Genomic DNA, 20,450 nt, shown 5'->3' with positions numbered 1-20,450 from the left:
GCACGTTTCTGCAGGACAAAGATTCTATTGATATCGGCGGCTTTACCCCAAAGCAAAATGCCGTATGTCATTAGACTGTGAAAGTAGCTGAAGTAAACCAATCTATCGGTTTCGACGTCTGAACAACTTATATATTGTTGCAAGTAGGTAGTTATTGTTACGAGTAGGATTATTTACTGAAATTGATAATTTCAATGGAAATTTATTATATTTTCGATATTGCGTAATCATTTAGTAAAATTTGGCAACTTTTGCTAACGGCAGAGTAACATAAGAGGAGTGGTAGCGTTTTTTTATACATAAATATATTTGTTTACGATACCAAGTGGTAAGCGGCATGCCTATCCGTAGCATTTGCAGTGCCATTCAGATCTCTAAATGTTAAAGATCTATGGTGCATTGCCGTTGTGCCCATGATCCTGAGACATAAATTGACAAGTCTCATGTGCCTGTGATTTCACCAGCACCCTTACCCTTCCCCTTCTAAACCGGAACGAGGTAATGCGCAGGCCACACCGCGAACGAAGCTAAACTAACTTAACTTTGTTATAATTATTAATACAAAGATCGAACACTCAGAAAAAACAATCAGAAAAAAGTCCTTCGATCCGGTCGGATTCGAACCGACGTCTTCTTGCATACCGTGCCAGACGCTATACCAACTAAGCCACGGAACGAACCAACGGACTTCACGAATTTTTCTATGTGCTTGGGTCGTGTCTTTGTACTTGGTCTTTCAACGACTTTTTAGTCGTAGCGCCATCTATGAGAAATCTATGAGAAATATCTATGAGAATATGAGAATATCTATATAATTATAACAAACTAGTGGAGTAATTTCACAAAAAATAATTGAATATCAATTCAATAAAAATTTAATTAACTTAGCTTTGTTCACATAGCCGGGGCAACTTTCATACTTCGTTTCAAACCGCGAATTAAGCGAACCGAACTAACTAAACTAACCCAACGATCCCGTTAGCTATGTAAAATATGTCACCCTTCTGCCGCCCTTGTATCCATAGTCACTACTTACTATGTATTTTCTTGCTTAACTTTACATGCAATTACGTGAGCCGAGAGCTAAGTTAGCTAGCTTCGTTCGCGGTGTGGCCTGCGCTTAATGCTCTCATTACTGCTTGGCGACATAAATACTTCCGTGGACGAACTCTTTCACAAGGGGCTCTACCGCTACTAATGTGCGCATTTAACTACTACGTCACTTGATGGAAAGTGATGATTGCCTCCACGTCGCCACAAGACGAGGATTACGAAATACGATTACACAATAACATTCAGGACTAAAAAAATAAACCTAAATGTGGAATTTATTCTTTACCAGTACCACCTGACATCGTGGACTCAAGCAGCAGCAGTGAAGTGATGATACGAGAAGGTGACAATGTAACTTTGCACTGTGCTGCTTCTGGCACCCCACAACCTACTATTCTATGGAGAAGAGAGGACTCAGCATTACTGACTGTTAATGGAAAATCGGGTAAGATTGTAATTTTAACAGTTGAAACCACTTACTTTCCTACTTTACCCATCACCGTACCTTTTATTACCTTTCCAGTTCCGGTGCGTGACTGGAAAGGGTCTATGAATTTAAAAAAATACCTGCCTACTCGTATGTACTTGATGTCTACCCGATCTGCCGAAACTAGTATTTGCTACCATGGTAGCCGAATTTTAAGAATCAATAGGCCTAAATATTTTGTTAATTTTCGGGAGAAATAATAAAAAAAATTGTTGTACATTCACCAGCATATTTAGCGGAACAGTAATAAAATAAAAAAATGCAATGGTTTTTCAAAAAATTTGGACGGTTATTCTATTTTATTATTTAAGTCTAATTTGAAAATAAATATATATGTATTTTATGATACCATGCAACGAACAGGTCGTGCACTTAGTGGTAAGCGAGACGCCTGTCCACAGCAATTGCAGTGGAACTCACAACTTTAAATCGCAAATATCCATATAGCGGAACTACCAGTACCTTTACCCTTCAAAAACAGAAGGTGTGAGCATAACTGCTTGACAGCAGAAATTGGTAATATTAGTCGACTGTATTTTTTCATTCTTTTTCAATTGTTATAATTTTTTACATTCGACCAACTTCTGCTATCCCGATTTTTTCTTCCCATACAATGAAATCATACTTATAGAAACAGAGTCTATTAGCATTAAAAAAAATTAGTCAATTTTATCAATTTTGTATGAAAAATATTTTATGAAATTTAACCAACTTTGGCTGTCCTCATTTTTTCGTCTCATACAATGAAATGATGAAACTGAGTCGATTATCGTTAAAAATAATTTGATCAATTTTATTAATTTTCATGAACAACTCACGCTTGACCAAAAAATTTACTACACTAAAATTGTTTTCACAAAAAAAAAGAGTTAATGGTTCCTAATATAGTTTCCTTGTATTTTCTATAGTTTCGAATTCCCCCTTACTGCCCCGTTTAAAAAAAAACATTGTATACTAAGTCGATGTTAATTTAATTGCTACTTTACATCAAATTATTATTATTTAAATTTAAACGTTACTGAAAATAGAAATGTTCTCATTCGTAGTAACGTTCGTATTATCAGTATTTTGGTCCGCTAAAGGTACTGGTATGAACCTATAGGCACGTTAAGCCATGATTTCCATAATTGGTGTGAATAGTTTATATGAAATAGCTAATATTTTTTGCATTTTAAGACACCGTAAAACTTCGTTTTACCACTTTCCCTCAAAATACAATGCCATTTCACTTCGTCGGAACGAGTGTGTAAGAAAATTCTCAGTAGCTCTGTGAAGAAAACTGTCTATTTATCAACAGAACAAATGGGAAGAAAAGTACCAGTAGTTCTGTACAGAACTGTACAACAAAACTAATGGGAATAAAACGGGCCGATCCACACACATTACGTTTGTACTTATAACCAGACGTGTGTTATTTACGTGGTGATTTAACGGGCGTATAATCGCATTTCCTACATGAAGATATTATAATACTGTGAACCTTGAATTAATATGTTGTAGAGTCCTATTTAAGCCCCTCAACTATATAGTAAATAAAACATTATATTTAACTGTATATAACATTTTCCTTGAGAAGTGTAATTAGTAACCTGAGTACTGTACTGTATCAACTTATATATATATATATATAATATATATATATATATATATATATAACGCACACGCTCATAACCCCACACTAGAGAAACCCTGTATCGCGGGTGCCATGGACACATATAAGACAACCACAAATGCATCCAAAGTCACAAGATAAATAAAAGTAGGCCATACAAAAATCTCGAACCGAACCCAGGACCTCTGCGTGGTAGACCAGTATGATAACCATTCGGCCACGGAGACAGTTAAACATAGGAAGAAGTGGATAAAATTATAATATGAAAATTCACAACTTTAAACCAACTTTGTATATAATTTTTTACAGAGAGATGAAAGACATGTGGGAATATTCTAAAATTTTACACTGAAAATTAGGTAAAACAATATCTGAATTGTGTCGTGACCTAAATTGCTACTCCCTGAAATAATAAGAAACATTATTTATTAGAGCATACGGATCAGTTTTCAAAATTTGCTTGTCGTGAACATAAAATATGGATTGGAAATAAAACTATTTTTTCATGTCTAAATCGCGTACCTATATATGTTTTTTTAAAACAAACCAACGTTTTAGACCCGAAAAAAATTGTTTCATTTCTGATGTGTAACAATCGCGAAAACCCAAAAACAGACTCAAAAATAGACTAAATTGATGATCAAATACAAAAATATAATCGAAAAATACTTACTTGTGACGTCACACATTACAGGTGTTATACAAGCAATATACTAAAAATCGTTTAGCCGAAAAGAGACGGAGCATATCTCTAGTATTATGATATCGCAAAACGAACTTCAGATCCATTTTCAGCATATTCATAAGTTTATTGACACACTAAAAATATTGTGTTATAAACTTTGGAAATCGAGGCTATTCACTGAATAACCATGAATGAAATTATTACTAGATACAGATTTCTTACCGCGAAATGATTTTTTATCCTTCTGCCATTTTCTTTACTCTCGCAGTCGATCAAGCTGCTAACTACTATTGTGAGTGGCTGTTTCAATCTGCCATGAAGCTCTAAACCGTTATGAGAGAATAATAAAGCGTTACACAGTGATAAGAATATCAGAGGTAGTAAGTACAGTATCAAGTACATATTACCAACAAAACAAATGAAGACGAAAACGCAGCCAGTCGATTCGCGTCCATCAGACCGCCAACTGACCAACCGAGGATGGCAGTCATAAAAAGCTGCATACGTGGTAAGAAATTTGCAACGTGCGCATTTGGCCTCCATCACACCTGATGGAAAGTGATGATGAGGTCGACGACCTAGAATGCACACATAAATAATACCTATTTACTCTCGCCTTGAAAAAGTCCATCGTTCGGGGAACAAGTCCGCAGGGAGGGAACTCCACTTCCTAACCGCTGACTATATAAATGTAGAAGCGAAATACTACGTGCGAATCCTAGGAGTATCCACAACATAGCGGTGGAACCCTAGTCCACTTCTAGTCCCACTATGATGGAAAATGGAAGGCGGAATCAAATCATGCTATTCCATCGCACCACTCCAAGATATATCATGTAGACTACCGATAATCAGGCAACTTTACTCTCGAACTCTTCCACGTGGAAGTCGAGATTTCTCCAACAACTAGGCTTAGAACAAGTGTCAATTGCAGTGTTAAAATGGAAAGGCGAGTGGCTGAACATGACGTCTGTGGAGCGGCAGATGAATGGCGCGTTCCTCTGCATCGCCACCAACGGTGTACCTCCAACAGTCAGTAAGAGGATCGTGCTACATGTTTTATGTAAGTTCATAGAGACTACCATTGAACAGTACGTGTGATGTAAGTTTTAGAGAAGTAAAAACAATGTATTAAGCAAGTGTTGCGGTGTTAAAGATAAAGACGATGTAGTGACTATGACAAAAAGGGAATAGTTTGATGGTTTGGTGACATGTAAACTCGGATATTAGTAATACAAATTCATAGAGCCGGGGTAGAGGACCAAGTCACCCTCGAGAGAAAGGTTGATATTAGCGTATATACTCGTATGTACCTCAACCACATTAAGGATATGCTTAAAACAAGCGCCAGACCTTCTGGTCTATTGTGGTTGAGGTTACCAAGAATAACCGAACTTATATATATAATATATATATATATATATATATATATATGTACATACACACACAAACACACCTATATACGTATGTAGAGATGATTAAAATAAAAGTATACCCACGGAGTTATTTGTAAAATGTTAACAACCTCACAGAACTGTATATAGTAACATCCATAATTAACAACTTTTATTCCATGACTTTACACTATAAATTTACCAACAATGAACTTTCAGATATTTACGCTAGCTCTTTCTTTTGTCACAGAGTTATCACCGTTTAGACCATAATTTCCCAAAGTACCTCTTTCGGAAACTATGGTCTTCGGTCTTCACCCACGGCACGGAATCAATTGGGGGGCGTTGAAGCTGTCCAGTGCTACCGCATTTGAAATAAAAAAAACCTACACTATCTATATAAACTACACTACAATATAAAAAAAAAATTCTTTGTCATTTTTTGTGTTAAGTTAATATAAAAAATACGTGTTTTCCATTATTTTTTGCGGTAGTGAGCGTTGAAATTTTGTTGTCTTGCCTAAGTGAGCCATAAGCCAAATAGTTTGGGAACCTATGGTTTAAAGCAGTCTCTTTAAATTTTTCTATTTTGGTATGATAGTAATATGTGATGTATTATTAAAAGTTATGGAACAAAAGTTGCTGTTTATGGTGTTAATACGTAATACAATCATGCGAGATAATTAGGATTTTACAGACAACGCTGCATATATTTAACTTTTTCTTTTTTTCACTGCATTGTCCTGTATATTAATTACATAATTACATGGAATAATTGATTGTACATACAATTAATTGTTGATCTTACTGATGGCACATGGCCTTACTGATTGTGTCATAAAACTATATGTAGGTCATCCAACCGTATAGTTACTGTCGTGGCCAGCTGCCATGAGCGCAATATATATATATAAAAACTTATATGTGATCGAGCTGTTGCCTGCCTTAGGACTTAATAGAAACTTATACGTTGCTAAGTCCTGGAATTATAATGCTAGTATTGACGTTTGACATCAATGTATAAACAAGTTACTAGAAAATCGTCCTTAATAAAAATTCGCATATTGCAACATAGTACAGGAAAATATTTTATACTGTAGGTACAATGTTAGACAGACGGTCATAAACATTATAGTTAGAAACGAAAAATTGAATTGTAGATGCAGTTGTATTTCTAGATATAACTTTAGATGTTAAATTGCGATGGGGTCTACATATAACTAGTTTCTCAAAACGTCGCAGCTCTGCAGTGTACGCGATTAAAAGAATACGAAAACTTTCACACGCCGAAACCGCTACATTAGTTTACACTTTGCTTAAGGGTAATGCCGCCGATATTAATAGAATCTTTGTCCTGCAGAAACGTGCGGTTTGGGCAATTTATATCTGGCCCCTAGAGTGGAGATAAGTTTAAAGAAATTAAATTTTTTTCACTAGCGTCACAGTATATTTATGAAAATGTAGTTTATGATAACTTGTTTTTATGAAAAATAGTCACAGACATAACGTTAATACGAGGAATAAAAATAAACTAGCTGTTCCTGACAGTCGTCATCACAAAGTCACAAATTCATTTAAGGGGCGTGTACACCTATATTATAATAAGATTTCGGTGTTATTCAAAATTTGGTGAGGTTTAAAACTACAGTGAAACAAAACCTTTATTCTAAAAGTTCTGCGTAATTGGATGACAAAAATACGTGCTAGTGACCCGCTTAGCTCTTGCAGGTATTCTCGGTCTTAGATATTTGAAATAAATATTGTAAATGATAAATGTATTCAAATATATATTTACAAAGAGCAACCCCTAGAGTTTCTTGCTCTTGCTTCTCAGGGGAATCTGCCTTACGAATGAGCAGTAGAGTTTAACCAATATAACGATTTCAAGTGTAATTTTCTTACCTAAGAAATAAATATGATTTGATTTACCACTTTGACACTTTTAATACGTATGTTCCATGGATATCGTATTATAATTTCGACAAGTTGGCTCCTAGTAAAGAAGGATAGAAACTGGTTAAACGTGATAACGATTCCTACCGAAAAGTTTTTACCTTTTTGTTACGTGTAACTATACCTCACTATCGTTTTTCCAATAAAGTATGATAACCATGAAATATTTTATAAAGTTTCAGGTCGACCTATTTTTGCATTAGTAAAAGTCACCTTTATCAAAATTATCATTCCTTTGTGCCCAAAGGTGTCTACCGTTACAATTGATAGCCCACCCTTACATCTTGTAGACACGTCTTCACCTTTACTTCTTAAAATGTTAACGATATTTTACTACCATGATGTTCAATTATTGTTTTGTGAAATGACTCCATTAGTTAGTTAAACTGTTAATACAAAAATCGAACACAGAAAAAATCCGTTTGTATATGCTACAATAAACGATACGTGATACTTTGTCGTGGTTGTTCATTGTTCCGTGGTCGTTACACGGGGATAGTCTTCGTCTGATGTCTAATACTTTCGAGCCCTAAAATGTTACCCTAATTAAGACTTTCGTATGCAAGGTCGCTATATGTAATGAGCGTACGGTAGGTAGTATAGGTGTACTAAAATCTCATGGCACTAATTTAAAGAAAAATCGAATGATTTTCTTCTGCCAATGTTAACTTTTCACATGTAATTTCAAAATATAAATTATGTCTATAGTAACCTTTATTTTGCAATAATGACGAAGAATCAGCTTCGATCTCAAACATGAAACATTGTTTATAATATTTATCGCAACATGAGAGACTAATTAGATGAACCCAAGTCACAATCTACGATTTGGAAGCGGGTCTCAATATTTATGGAGGTTAGTAAGAGTAAATAGACTTGATTAACTTCGACAACTTAACTTGAAGATTAGAGTAAAAGCTGCCACCGTGTATTAAAAATAGAAAACAATACATTGAGCAATAAAAGGTAATAGAAGCACTAGAAGAGGGATCGCTTATTGGCTGATTATTATATTATTATCATCAATGGACTCATTGCTTTGTTTCATTATTATTATTAAACGAAATTCATTATCTCTCTCGTACAAAAATGTTCATAAAGGTCTTGAAATATACAAGGACTCTTAAATGCTGTTCAATGAAATATATACATTATGGAGTATTTCTTGTTCTTCTTTACTAATTTGTCAATTTGAACCTCTTTCTTTCCGGCAAAGGTAAACCAACAGCGAATATGACCCAAAAGATGATCGGAGGCTATCTGGGAGAATCCGTCCAACTGCAGTGCATGATAGAAGCCAATCCACCTCCAGTGGTTCATTGGACTCATATTAACGCGAACAGACTGCCTAATGGTAAGTATGACGCTTTTTAACTGTTAAAAATTTTCTTTACATACCAATAAATGACGAAGAGCAAGACCGAGACAAAGTTATTTACAAATTATTGAACAAATAAACACGGACAGGCTGTCAAGCTTGACACTTGAGATTTAAATTCAACTCTATTCCTTACTATACTGTAAAAACAGGACAGAATGACGTTTACTATACAAACAAAAGCGTAGCTGTTACAGTGGTTACACATTGCGACTTTCAGCAGCGATGCAAACGCGCGTTCATGAAATGCACCAACCAATCGCTACACTTGCGATTTACAGGCGATTGCATCGATGCAAGCACGCGACGGCATCAATACAAATGCGTGATTGCATCGATGCAATCGCCTTTATATTCCAAGTATAGCGATATAATCGCGCGCTTGCATCGCTATTTAAAATCTCGCGCGTATGTAAAGGTAGACGATTAGCGAGAACATCGAGCAAAAGTCGTCGTGTGTAACCGCTTTTAAATAGAAGGAAAATCACACAATTTATTATATACATATTTACAATTTATTATATACATATATAATAACACAAACAGTTAAACATTCTTCTACTTTCATTTCTATTGTCAGTACCTTACGCCGATTGGCAAATCCTTTCAGCACGAAGGCAAGCACTGCAGTGTATGCCATCGATACGATAAGAAGTGCGTTGCTCGTTAACGTAACGCCGTTGATGTTTTCCCATTCTACGCTCTATCCTGGACCGCCTAGTAGGACACCTTATGCGCCTTCGATTCCATCATTTGCGCTCGGTCTTGCTCTACCTCATCTCCCCTCCATAATAGATACCTATAAAAACTTTACTTATATTTTCTACTATTTCAACGTACCTACGCAAAGTGTCAAAGAGCAATGTAAAAAAGATATTTATTTCAACAGGATCAAAGTACCAGGCGAGCATGACATCACAAGGATACAAGCACACAGCTGTCCTAAAAGTAAACAATGTATCGAGAGACGATATAGGATCGTATCACTGTTATGCAGAAAATTCGCTTGGCGTTGAAAGTGACGACATTACACTGTACAGTAAGTGATATAAAGAACTAATAACACAATTGAAATTAAGTACAGGCAGAGCCTAAACATGTTACTCCTCCGCTACGGCTCACCTACTTTATGTAGGAAGTTACATTTCTGTGCTATTGACTGTGAAGTTAATTTAAATAGCTGCTGATAAAAATTTGCATGATAACTTTACAATTAATTGAAATTTTTATCATAGGAATAGTTGTTTTATTTTCTCCATTTAATTTTTTTATACGAGTAATAAACATAAGAAAAACGGCTAGATCATTGCCTTAATCAGCAGCATCATGACGATCACGGTGGCTCAACGGTTTGCATTGTGGACGCTAGATGAGGAGGTCCCGGGTTCTATTTCCGGTAGGTCCAATTTAAGAAATGAACTTTTCTTAATTGGTTCTGGTCTGTATGTTCTGGGTAGTGCCCCGGATTGAATTCTGTTACTATGGTACACATAGTACAGTGAGTTCCCTAGTTTGATACCAGGTACTTGGAGTGGGTGTGTTGCATATTGAATTTAAAATATAAACCACTATTTCGCCTCTATCAGTAAATTTGAACTTTGTTCATGGTTCAAACATTTTGTAAAATGGAATGTTATTGATACATAGAAAGTGATAGATGCCAAATTAGAATTTTTTATTTTATTGATTTTTTTTTACCATTTAAACCATTTATATCCACACACATAAAATACAGAATAAGAGGAAACAAAATGATCTATGGAATATTATAAAAAAAACTAAATGACTTATATGTGGGGGTCAGTCTCAGCATTGACTGAGCGTTAGCAGTCACTCAGCACTAGTTTCCAGCCAGCCCCCGACTTTAGCAAACACATTTCAAGCGGCCTTACCATGAACTCTTATTACAGTTCAGTATATGTTCGTAACGACAAAAAAGCGGGATGTTGATATGCACTTCACGTAGCGCTGTGTGACAACGATTCATTTTAGGTCCTGTAGGTAATGAATCGTAATAAGAGTTCATGGTAAGGCCCCTGTTCCGCAAACTTAGAGGACTAATCAATTACAAATTTATACTACTAAAAAATATATTTTTTGCCATTATATAATAATAAAATCTTAGTCGTCCCAAAACAAAACCAATAATTTTCCATGTCATTGAAAATCTGAATAACTGATGTAACACAATAAATGCTTTTGCATTTGAAATTACTGAATATGTCTATTGACACAAAAAACAAGTCTGGTCTAAGGGTGTCTCTTTCTGTTTGGCCAGCAGTACCTTTTACAGTCGAAGTTTAGCTGTATATGGACTACAAAATAATTTCCATTGTTTAGTTGTAAATGTATATGGCATCGATTGATAGGTTTTCGCGATTTCTACACATAGGAAATGAAACCATTTTTTTTTAATCTCAATCGCGTATTTATTTATTTTTCAAACAAACCGACATTTTTGGCTCGTTTTAGGCCCATGGTCGCGTAATCAGCCGTGACAAAAATAGCTTCAGTTAAAATATTATTATACTGTAATTAAAAAGTGTATAGTAAGACAATATACTTATTACATGAAGTTTCTATATATTCATGTGAATTACATATTTATTACGAATATTATATAGTACGTTTGCGACATAATTTCCAATTAGTTAGATACTTCAAAAAATAGAATTTATTTTTCCTCTTACGGGGGCTTCACTGGAAATATTTTAATGATATTATAATGGGTCTTGGCCGGACGCCTCATTAATTAAGCTTCAATTAAAGGCATATATTTTGGCTAGAAAGCTGCTCGTCTCTTCAATGGAATTAATTTTTGTTTCACGACGCGAGAATGAATTATGAATAATGGTCCTTAATTTGCTATGAAAATGTTAAAGGTTTTTTGTAAGGAAAACTGTTTTCTTTGACTTCTAGAACTTAGACAATCCCTCCATCTTCCCATGCCCATATAACCAACCAAAAGGTTATACTAACGGATCTTAAAACTACAAAGTTAAAATACTGAAAACATTACATCAACAACATCTTTTACAAAATATCTTTGTTCATATACCTTTTTTATTCTTGTAACTGCATGCATATATGAAATGAAACTATTATTTCTGATCTAAATTGCATATATTTGTTTTTTCAAACAAACCAATGTTTCAGGCCCTTTACATATCCCATGATCACGGCTGACTCAGTCCATTTGCAATGTGATTTGATAATAATAGCGAAAACCTAAGAATTCCAATTTAAATGCATTTTTTTCTATAGCACTGGCAACTACCACCGTAACCACCACTTCCACAACTTACGAGACTACAAAGATGGACACCACGTCCTCTCAGCCATGTGAGTTATTATTAAACAGTAACAAGATATTTGTTTATTGAATATCATGATATTTTACTACCATAATTTTCATATGTCGGAGTTAACGTCGGAAAGGGGTCACCCTTGTGAGGTGTTGAGGGAAACACCCTCTTCGCTGATTTAGTCAGGTATTACTTGATAATTGGCTTATTCACTCTTCGTTATCAATTCGTTCAGCCGGCGCGCGGCGGTGAAATAATACTTTAAATTGAATTAGTTGTTTTATCCACTTTTCACAGTAATTAGTTCGAAAGTGCAAATAAGATACAGTAAGAAAGTAATTTCTAACTGTATCTTATAGGTAAGATGAAATGTGTAAATATCACGCGGCAAGTTCACAAAGAGCGAGGCTGCGCCTGTTTTCACTTTCCAAGCAACTTGTGTGAGCGTGCTGGCACTGGTGGAGTTCTGTTGGTAGTTCAGTAGGATTGTAATGTCGTCGGGAGAGTAGTATAGTAGCCTCCGCAGCCAGCGCGCCTCCGTACATCTTGCTTAGTACGTTTAAAGTTCAAAATTCAAAATGGTAAAGAACTAGTGGTAATAAATCCAGTTTTATAAATATTTATTCCAGTTTTAACAATATATATGATGTTTAAAATTTTTATCGCACTAGAGATTTTTAGTCACTGGTAAACGACTCAAAAAAATAAGGAGAGAAGACGTGTTCGCTACCGCGACCGAGTAGGGAGTGACGACGGAACGAAACAAAATCAGAATGCGAGGCAAAAGAACTACGGAAATTCAAAATTTAAATTTAAATACGAGTGGCCGGGAACCGGAGAAAGGCGATAAAAAGATGGGATGACGATGTAAGGAGGTCACACCGCCACAAACTTATACAAAAACCCCTCTTGTCAATGCGCGCTCGTTTATAAGCCTTGACCGTCAACTTCGTCATATGGCAACCCTGCCAGCGACCATCATGTTATGGGATCACGTCAAATGACTGATTTACCTCAACCGATCCAACTACACCAGCGCCCCTTCTCTGTGACCATACCCAGCGTTTGTAGACAAAGAAACCATGATCTGGACTAGTTAATATAATTCTTATAATTCTTAAGATCTGCTGACTCGGTCTGCAGCTCAGTTGCCTAAGACCAGTCCCCGGTATGGCAACAGAAGCTGGTTCAAGTCCAGCTGGATTGAAATAATTTTTGTTTGTGTGCAATCTTTGTAAAATTAGTGGAGCAACTCCACAAAAAAAAATGCATATCATGATAATAAAACATCGTGATATTCAGTAAAATCTTTATTGTATCTTTTTATGTTATTAACTTCAAAAATGATTAAATAATGCATCGCGAAATTATGCAAATGTATGCGTCTGTACACGGCATGCAGCGTGCGCGCACACATACAAACTGCACTGCTACGTTTGTATGGAGTTACCACACTTGTATGGTACTGCAGTACATTGCCGTCGTAAATGCAACGAGGTGCATTGCTTTGCGTGCTTACTGTTTGGAAATATTATCTGTATACGTCTTCGCCGAAGGAAACCTATTGAAGTAGCTTCTCTGTACATAAATGCTTTGCCGATCTCACGATTGACTTGTGTTCTATGTCAGTACCTGTTCAAATTTGCTTTTCGACACCTCATTTAACAACAAAGATATAGTCATGGATATTTTTATCTGAGCGAATTGCGTCGATACAAACGCGCGGCTGAATCGATACAAACGTGCGATTGCATCGATGCATGCAGTCGTCTTTGAATTCCAAGTGTAGTGATGCAATGCAAAAGAAAAAAAAAAGATCAAATTTGTGCCTGTAGCATGCCTGTGGCTATCGTATGGCATGTAAGGTAGTTAACATTGTATATACGCGTAAAAAGTATGCCACGGACAGGTGTTGGTCTTTGTGATTAGGTTAACTGATTTATTCATTTGACTGATTTTTAATTGTTTATTCACAGATGCAGAATTGAATCCGAATGATGAAATGTATGAAAAAGACTCATTTGAAGAAGATAACTATGTCGTTGTATTAAGCCAACATCAAATGCAGAGCTTAGGTAAGTCATTACAATAAAATGTCTTTGAAAGAAAATACGTGACACATCTATACCGTATAATAAATGTTGTAACCATTTTTAAGGCCGGTTTTTTATGTATAGCTGGCCTAGCTGACGGAGGGTCTGTGTACTTTAGGTTTGTGTAGCTGATTATATCACTTGTTGTGAACGACTTAGCCAGACTGGTCTAATAAAGAAAACCTCATCCCTCGTCTTTCGCCCTCTGTCAGACCCTCTGCTTTATGTTTTCCGTACCTATACTTCTTACTTATAGGTACGCCCATAGGTCCAAACACAAACATTCGGTAATGTTAGTGTAGCATTATCAGTTTTTTTAAATGTGATCTGTCTTACATTAGAGATTTTTAACGAAAACATGGTCTTGGTCTATATTTGTTGGAGCAGTGATATTAACGAGTGCTCGGAATTGCATACGTAGTGTGCCGTTCACATAAAAACCACAGATACAACAACATATATTTCAGTAAACACAAATATCACTACATGTACAATTTCGAGCTTTCGTTAATATACCGTAGGGCCGTGGTTTAATTTTAATTGTAATGGTAAAATCTTAATTTGTCATGTCTGTCTGACCGATTGCGTTACACGTTACAGCCTTTTTTCAGCCATTGTTTTAATAGAGCGATTTTGAAAAAAAATTTGCTCCCATTATTTTATAAAATGCAACAAAATATGTTACTGAGTCCATTTATGTTAACTCTCCTGTTTCGAAACTGGTTGTCGAATTTGTCTACAGAACGACGTGAATTTTGGCAATTTTAAAATAGCTTTTTTGCATAGATAGTAAGTAAAGTTGAAACAGAATGTGGTTCAACGTATGTACGTAACAGCCAAGGAGTGCTCCCCTGGCCTTGTCTGACTTGCAATTGGTAATTCTTTTAAATTATATTTCAATAAACTGCGATTGCCAGAACATATTATCTTATCGCACACCTTTGGTGTAATAATGCCACATCTCCAAAATGTCAGGCGAGTTATGAAGATTTTTAAATAAGAAAGATAAAATGTCACATATTCAAAATGTGTTTCATGTGGTTATATGACATTATTATTTATATGACTTTCTTGTTTTATAAGCACTTTTGACGTATTGTTAGCGAATCATGACATTAATTTGTTTTATTTTGTTAGAAACTTACTTTGCTTCATTAAAAATTTATTTCTTATTTCGATAAAACTAATTTTATCGAAATAAGAAATAAATCGATATCATCATCAAGGATCAACGGAGCGCTGACGGGCGCCCGACATTGCGAAAAACATTTTTGACAAGAAAGAACATGGGTTTGTTTGGATTTATAATGAAAAGATCTTATAATTTAATTTATAACAGTCACTGGAGTCTCATTTCTATTTTTATAATACCAAGTGACTGGACGAACAAGTCGTGCACCTGGAGACAAGCGACACGCCTATCCATGACAGTTGCAGTGCCAATTAGAGCTTTTAATCGCAAAGATCTCATGGGCACTGCCACTGCGCCCGTCATCCTGAGACATAAGTTGACAAGTCCCATGTACCTATAATTTCACCAGCACCCTTACCCTTCAAAACGGTAACTATCACAAACTCGATTTTTTTCCGAAATAACCTTTGTTCGAATATTTAATTTTTTTCATTACACCGAAAACCGAATTATAACGAAACCGTTGTTCTTTGAGGATATGTTGGATATTTATCGCAAAGACACGATTAGGCTCGGTTAGGTTTGGTTAAGTTAGTTTTAAAAAAAAACATTTTCCTCTCAAAATTACTTTCGAGGTTATGAAAATTCGAGTAAACGTTATTTCTGGAAAATATCATTTCGGACTATTGATAGGTAACCTTACGAAAAAGGAACTCAGTAATGCTGACATGACTACTTGGCTGACATTTATACTTGAATGATTACATGTGGCTCTACTGTACCAAGGGTACGTTATATTGTTTTGCATTATATGTAAACCACCATATATTCTAAAATCCCAGCAAAAGAATAAGCACAATAGATAAAGAAGTAAAGTACCATTTAAACGAAATCTCGCTACCCCATCCTGAGCACACGTAAATTGCAGCTGCATTGCATCGCGTAAATAGTAGTCTCAGCGTGTAATATTTATCTGAAACAGTGGCTGTAACATGGTAGATAGAGTCATATTTACTTCTTTATGTTTTCGGTTAGAGTTCATCGGAGTACGGTAGCATTTAATGTCGAAATAACTAAAAATATGTACACCGTTCGCTATTTTTTAAGGTATCATGTTTTATGGTGTAACGGGACGAATAAGTCGTGCGCCTGGTGGTAAGCGACACGGTTACTCATTACGGTTGCAGTTCCACTGGGAGCTTTAAATTGCAAAGATCTAAGAGGCACTGCCACTGCACCCATCATTTGACACATAAAGTTGATAAGTCCCATGTACCTGTAATTTCTCCAGCACCACAACCCTTCAGATAAATAAGCAGAAATAGATAAGGTGGCAGTAGTTCCCTCGACGAACTTATACTGTCCTTGTGCAAGAGGTCCTGCTAATCTACCGTTTGAAAGTACTAAAAAATATCATCTCATTTAATAAATATCAACCATCTCACAATTTTCATAAGGTTCTGTTTTACCATTTAAATCTCCGCATTTAAAGTGACACACACACTTGATAACTTGAATTTGTGCGGGTGGGTTTATATTCACATTAATTAAGGTGACATTTCTGTTTTTATTTGCAGACCACCCTCCAAGCTCGTGACCAGCGGAAAGCTCAGGCCACTGGCCCATGTGGTCTGAAGCATCGAGATCCACTTTCGCAGTGTATGTGTTTATAGTTTGCACGATTGTTATCCCGATTGCGTATTAAATACGTACAATAGAACTGCACTATTAGTATAAGAAGTTATTGTGTCATTCTTAAGATTACTTATTACAAATGTTTCGAATTAAAGAGCTTTACAGATCATGTGTATTTGATTTATTACTAACTGTCTTAATGTTATATCTCGTATTATTAACTCATCGAGTACTATTCGATGTATTAAGTTAAATTATTCTATTCCTATAAACGTAGCGGCAGCATGGGCGTAATGAGCATGATGGGCAAAAAGGGTTTTTCAATATACCCTGAATTAAGGGCATAAGTAAGACACCATGATTACGAGCAACTCTAGCGCACTCCCCTCGCAAGCAAATAAGGACGCCATGAGGAGCGGTAGGAGTTAACCGAGTAAACAGGAGCCTCTATAAATTTCACCGCTAAAAACTTAAAATAAATTAAAGGTGAGTGCGCAGTGTTTTTATGATTTATGTAAAGTTTATTGTACATGAATGCATACCATGACAACGTTTGGTCTGTATGCTGTCTGATAAAAGTGCATTAATTAACAAAACATTGCATTTTGTTAATAATTCTCGGCGTGGCACATAGGAGTATTAGACTCTAAAATCCGGTCATAATTCAAAATCACAATTTTAATATAATGACACATATAATGCTCGTTTCATGTAGCCCAGTAAGCCGTTTATCGAAGGGGAAACTCCCCACCAGCGCCCGCGCCGGCCCTCTGACTACCTGGTCAGTCGAAACTCAGTCGTTGTCGGAATCGCACATCTTTGTTCTCGACGCTCTCTTTTGTGACACTAAATTCTAAGTGAAATATGGCTTCGTGTAGTGGACTACAACAAAAACAACAATTAGACATGGAAGTTGGAGGTATGTACTATATTATTACACACATTATTATAGTTCTTTACTCGAATTTCCTATTTACTGAGTCAATATTGGAAACATCTTTTTACTACCTGATTTTTTTCACTAAATTTGAGATATCATAGTAGATTTGACCACGTGTCGCGTCTTGTCGCCCTTAACTTTTCATGTTAGCATATATTTCAGACTTTTGTCTACATAAATAAGCAATAAAAGCATTCAACAACTTTCAACTTTATTTTGTACACGTGTTTTAAATTTTAGGTATACAATATTCAAAATATAAAAATTCACTAATTTTGCTTTCTCTTGTCTCAGATTCTCCGGAGAAAGTAAAAAAACTTACTAGATTGGAACTGTATGACATATTGAAGGAGTTTAAAGGAAAAAAAATTGAAGAAAAATTTATTTTATTAGAAAAAAAGCTCGTAGGGCTCACATGTTGCCCAGTCGAGGAAAAGAGCGTTTTAAGTCGTTCGTTGAGGTTTTTCAAAACCAGCTTCAAGAAAAAATGGACAGAATCTCACAGCATAGAACATATATTCTTAAATAAGAACGCAGATTGGCTCAAAACAACAATTGAGCTGCCCACGTGGTGTTATAAACCGGGAAGGCCGCAAAAACAATTCCAAGAATTAAGTGAAAGGAGCAAGCGACGGAGAACAAAGGATTTACGGGACCAGGTACCCGTTGATGAGTTGACCTTCGCTGCTCGTGTTAGTCACGGCACTTCCGGGAATACCGATACTTCCAAAGTTTTGAAAGAAATCACGGCTTCTCCGAATAGAGCTACAAAAGTTCGAAGTATCATATCATCAGCCAAGAAAGATAAGGCAACAATGAAATACACACCACAAGAAGCGTTGGCGTTGTTCGTGGAAGGTGACTTCACACGAAGACAATGGGAACTAATCCAAGGCGAAAGGAAAGATGTGTACCCTTGTTACACAATTATCCAAAAAGCGAAAAAGGAATGTTACCCGGATGAAAAATACATCAAAGTTACTGAGACCAGTTTTGAAGTGGATCTTCAAGCACTATTGGACCATACGACTTTGCGTCTGATGGATTATTTAAGTGATGTCGTAGACTCTTTGGCTGAAAATGAAAGAGATAATTTAATTTTGGTGTCAAAATGGGGTTGTGACGGATCTCATCAGACACAATTCAAACAAAGATTTATCGAAACAATCAATGATGATTCAAATATATTCCTTAGTTCATTAGTTCCAGTGAGGTTGATTGTCTCTATTAACGGTGAAACAAAGAAGACAGTGTGGCAAAATCCAGTACCCTCATCAGTGAGGTTTTGTCGACCTATCCGAGCCCGTTTTGTTCATGAGACGAAAGATATAACCAAAGAAGAGATATCATTCATTGAAACTCAAAAAACACGTTTAAAAAGTACAGAACTAAACAAACAAGGTACCAAAATAAAACACACCCTGCTCTTGACAATGGTAGATGGTAAGGTCTGCAATGCTGCGACTGATACGGCTTCGACAATGCGTTGTTATATATGTGGCCAAACGTCAAAAGATTTTAATAATCTTAAAAGGGTTGAAGCAAATAAAGAATCTTTAAAGTTTGGGCTTTCGATTCTCCATGCCCGAATCCGTTTTTTCGAGCAATTGTTGCATTTGGCATATAAAGCTCGTATCAAAAAGTGGCAAGCCCGATCTGAAGAAGAAAAGAAAGTTGTTAAAGAAACAAAAGAGCGGATACAAAAAAGTTTCAGGGAAGAAATGGGGCTACTTGTTGACATCCCAAAAGTAGGTTACGGCAACAGTAATGATGGCAATACATCCAGAAGATTTTTTAATGACCCAGAAACTTCGTCTCGGATCACTGGAATCGATATATCCCTAATAAAAAGGTTTCATACTATATTAGAAATTTTATCGAGTGGATTCAACATTAACCACGAAAAATTTTATGTATTTGCCCAAACTACAGCAAAAATGTATGTAGAATTGTATGGATGGTACCCCATGTCACCTACAGTTCACAAAATCTTAATGCATGGGGCTGAAGTCATTGAACAGGCCATTTTGCCAATAGGACAGTTGTCAGAGGAGGCCTCAGAGGCTAGAAATAAACATCTGCGAAAGTATCGCATAGATTTTGCTCGTAAATTTAGTAGGGTGGAATGCAATAGAGATGTGTTGAATAGACTTTTATTAACATCTGATCCCCTAATAAGCTGTACCAGGAAAAAACGAGCAAATAAGTCGAAGTCCTTCTCAAAGGAGGCAAGGGAAATGTTTATTTTAAACGAAGAATACGAGAGCTCCGAAGAATAAAATAGAGATTTTTTTATTGTTTATTTCTAAGTATCTTAGATTTAAGCCGTTTTTCTTTGTTAATTTTTATTTGTAATTGTTTTTTTTTGTATTATCATGTACTTATAGCTCTAAAACATTTTTTCTGTATAATTTATATTGTATTGATATTTTTTTAATGTATTTAATATAAAATATGTACCTAGAAACTATTTTTATTGTGTTTTATTTCATCACAATGAAGAAAAAACCAATAAATCATTTTGACCGGATTTTTGAGTCAAATACTCCTATGTGCGTGGATTGAGATTGGGAGGTTCAGGGCAAAACGGGTACGGGCAAAACGGGTAGGTACACTTTTTACCCTCTTGTTATTTTGTTTGAACTTATGGCTTTAATTTAATATGTTTATTACAGATGGTGTTTAGTTCCAAAAGAAAAAGATTGAGAGCTTCTTGGTATACATATTATCTACTAAACAAAGCAGATATTTCTTCTACCAAGACAATAAAGCCGCCCTGCGCA

General features: G+C 35.7%; 1 protein-coding gene across 1 annotated transcript in view; it reads left to right on the top strand.

The window, feature by feature from the left end:
- LOC113231858 (lachesin-like) overlaps positions 1-16,815 on the top strand; it is a 45,625-nt gene extending 28,810 nt beyond the window's left edge. The window contains exons 3-9 of the mRNA XM_026466394.1: positions 1,343-1,498; positions 4,772-4,900; positions 8,401-8,538; positions 9,452-9,601; positions 11,827-11,904; positions 13,844-13,942; positions 16,670-16,815. Coding sequence (XP_026322179.1) covers positions 1,343-1,498; positions 4,772-4,900; positions 8,401-8,538; positions 9,452-9,601; positions 11,827-11,904; positions 13,844-13,942; positions 16,670-16,689 — 770 coding nt within the window. The 3' untranslated portion in view covers positions 16,690-16,815. The remainder of the gene's footprint in view (positions 1-1,342; positions 1,499-4,771; positions 4,901-8,400; positions 8,539-9,451; positions 9,602-11,826; positions 11,905-13,843; positions 13,943-16,669) is intronic.
- The last annotated feature ends 3,635 nt before the right edge of the window (positions 16,816-20,450 follow it).

Source organism: Hyposmocoma kahamanoa, unplaced genomic scaffold (assembly GCF_003589595.1).
Source record: "Hyposmocoma kahamanoa isolate Upper Pololo Valley unplaced genomic scaffold, ASM358959v1 66, whole genome shotgun sequence".
In the NCBI taxonomy this organism is placed as follows: Eukaryota; Metazoa; Arthropoda; class Insecta; order Lepidoptera; family Cosmopterigidae; genus Hyposmocoma; species Hyposmocoma kahamanoa.
The sequence above is the reverse complement of the archived record's forward strand: the minus strand, read 5'-3'. Positions and strand labels throughout refer to the sequence as shown.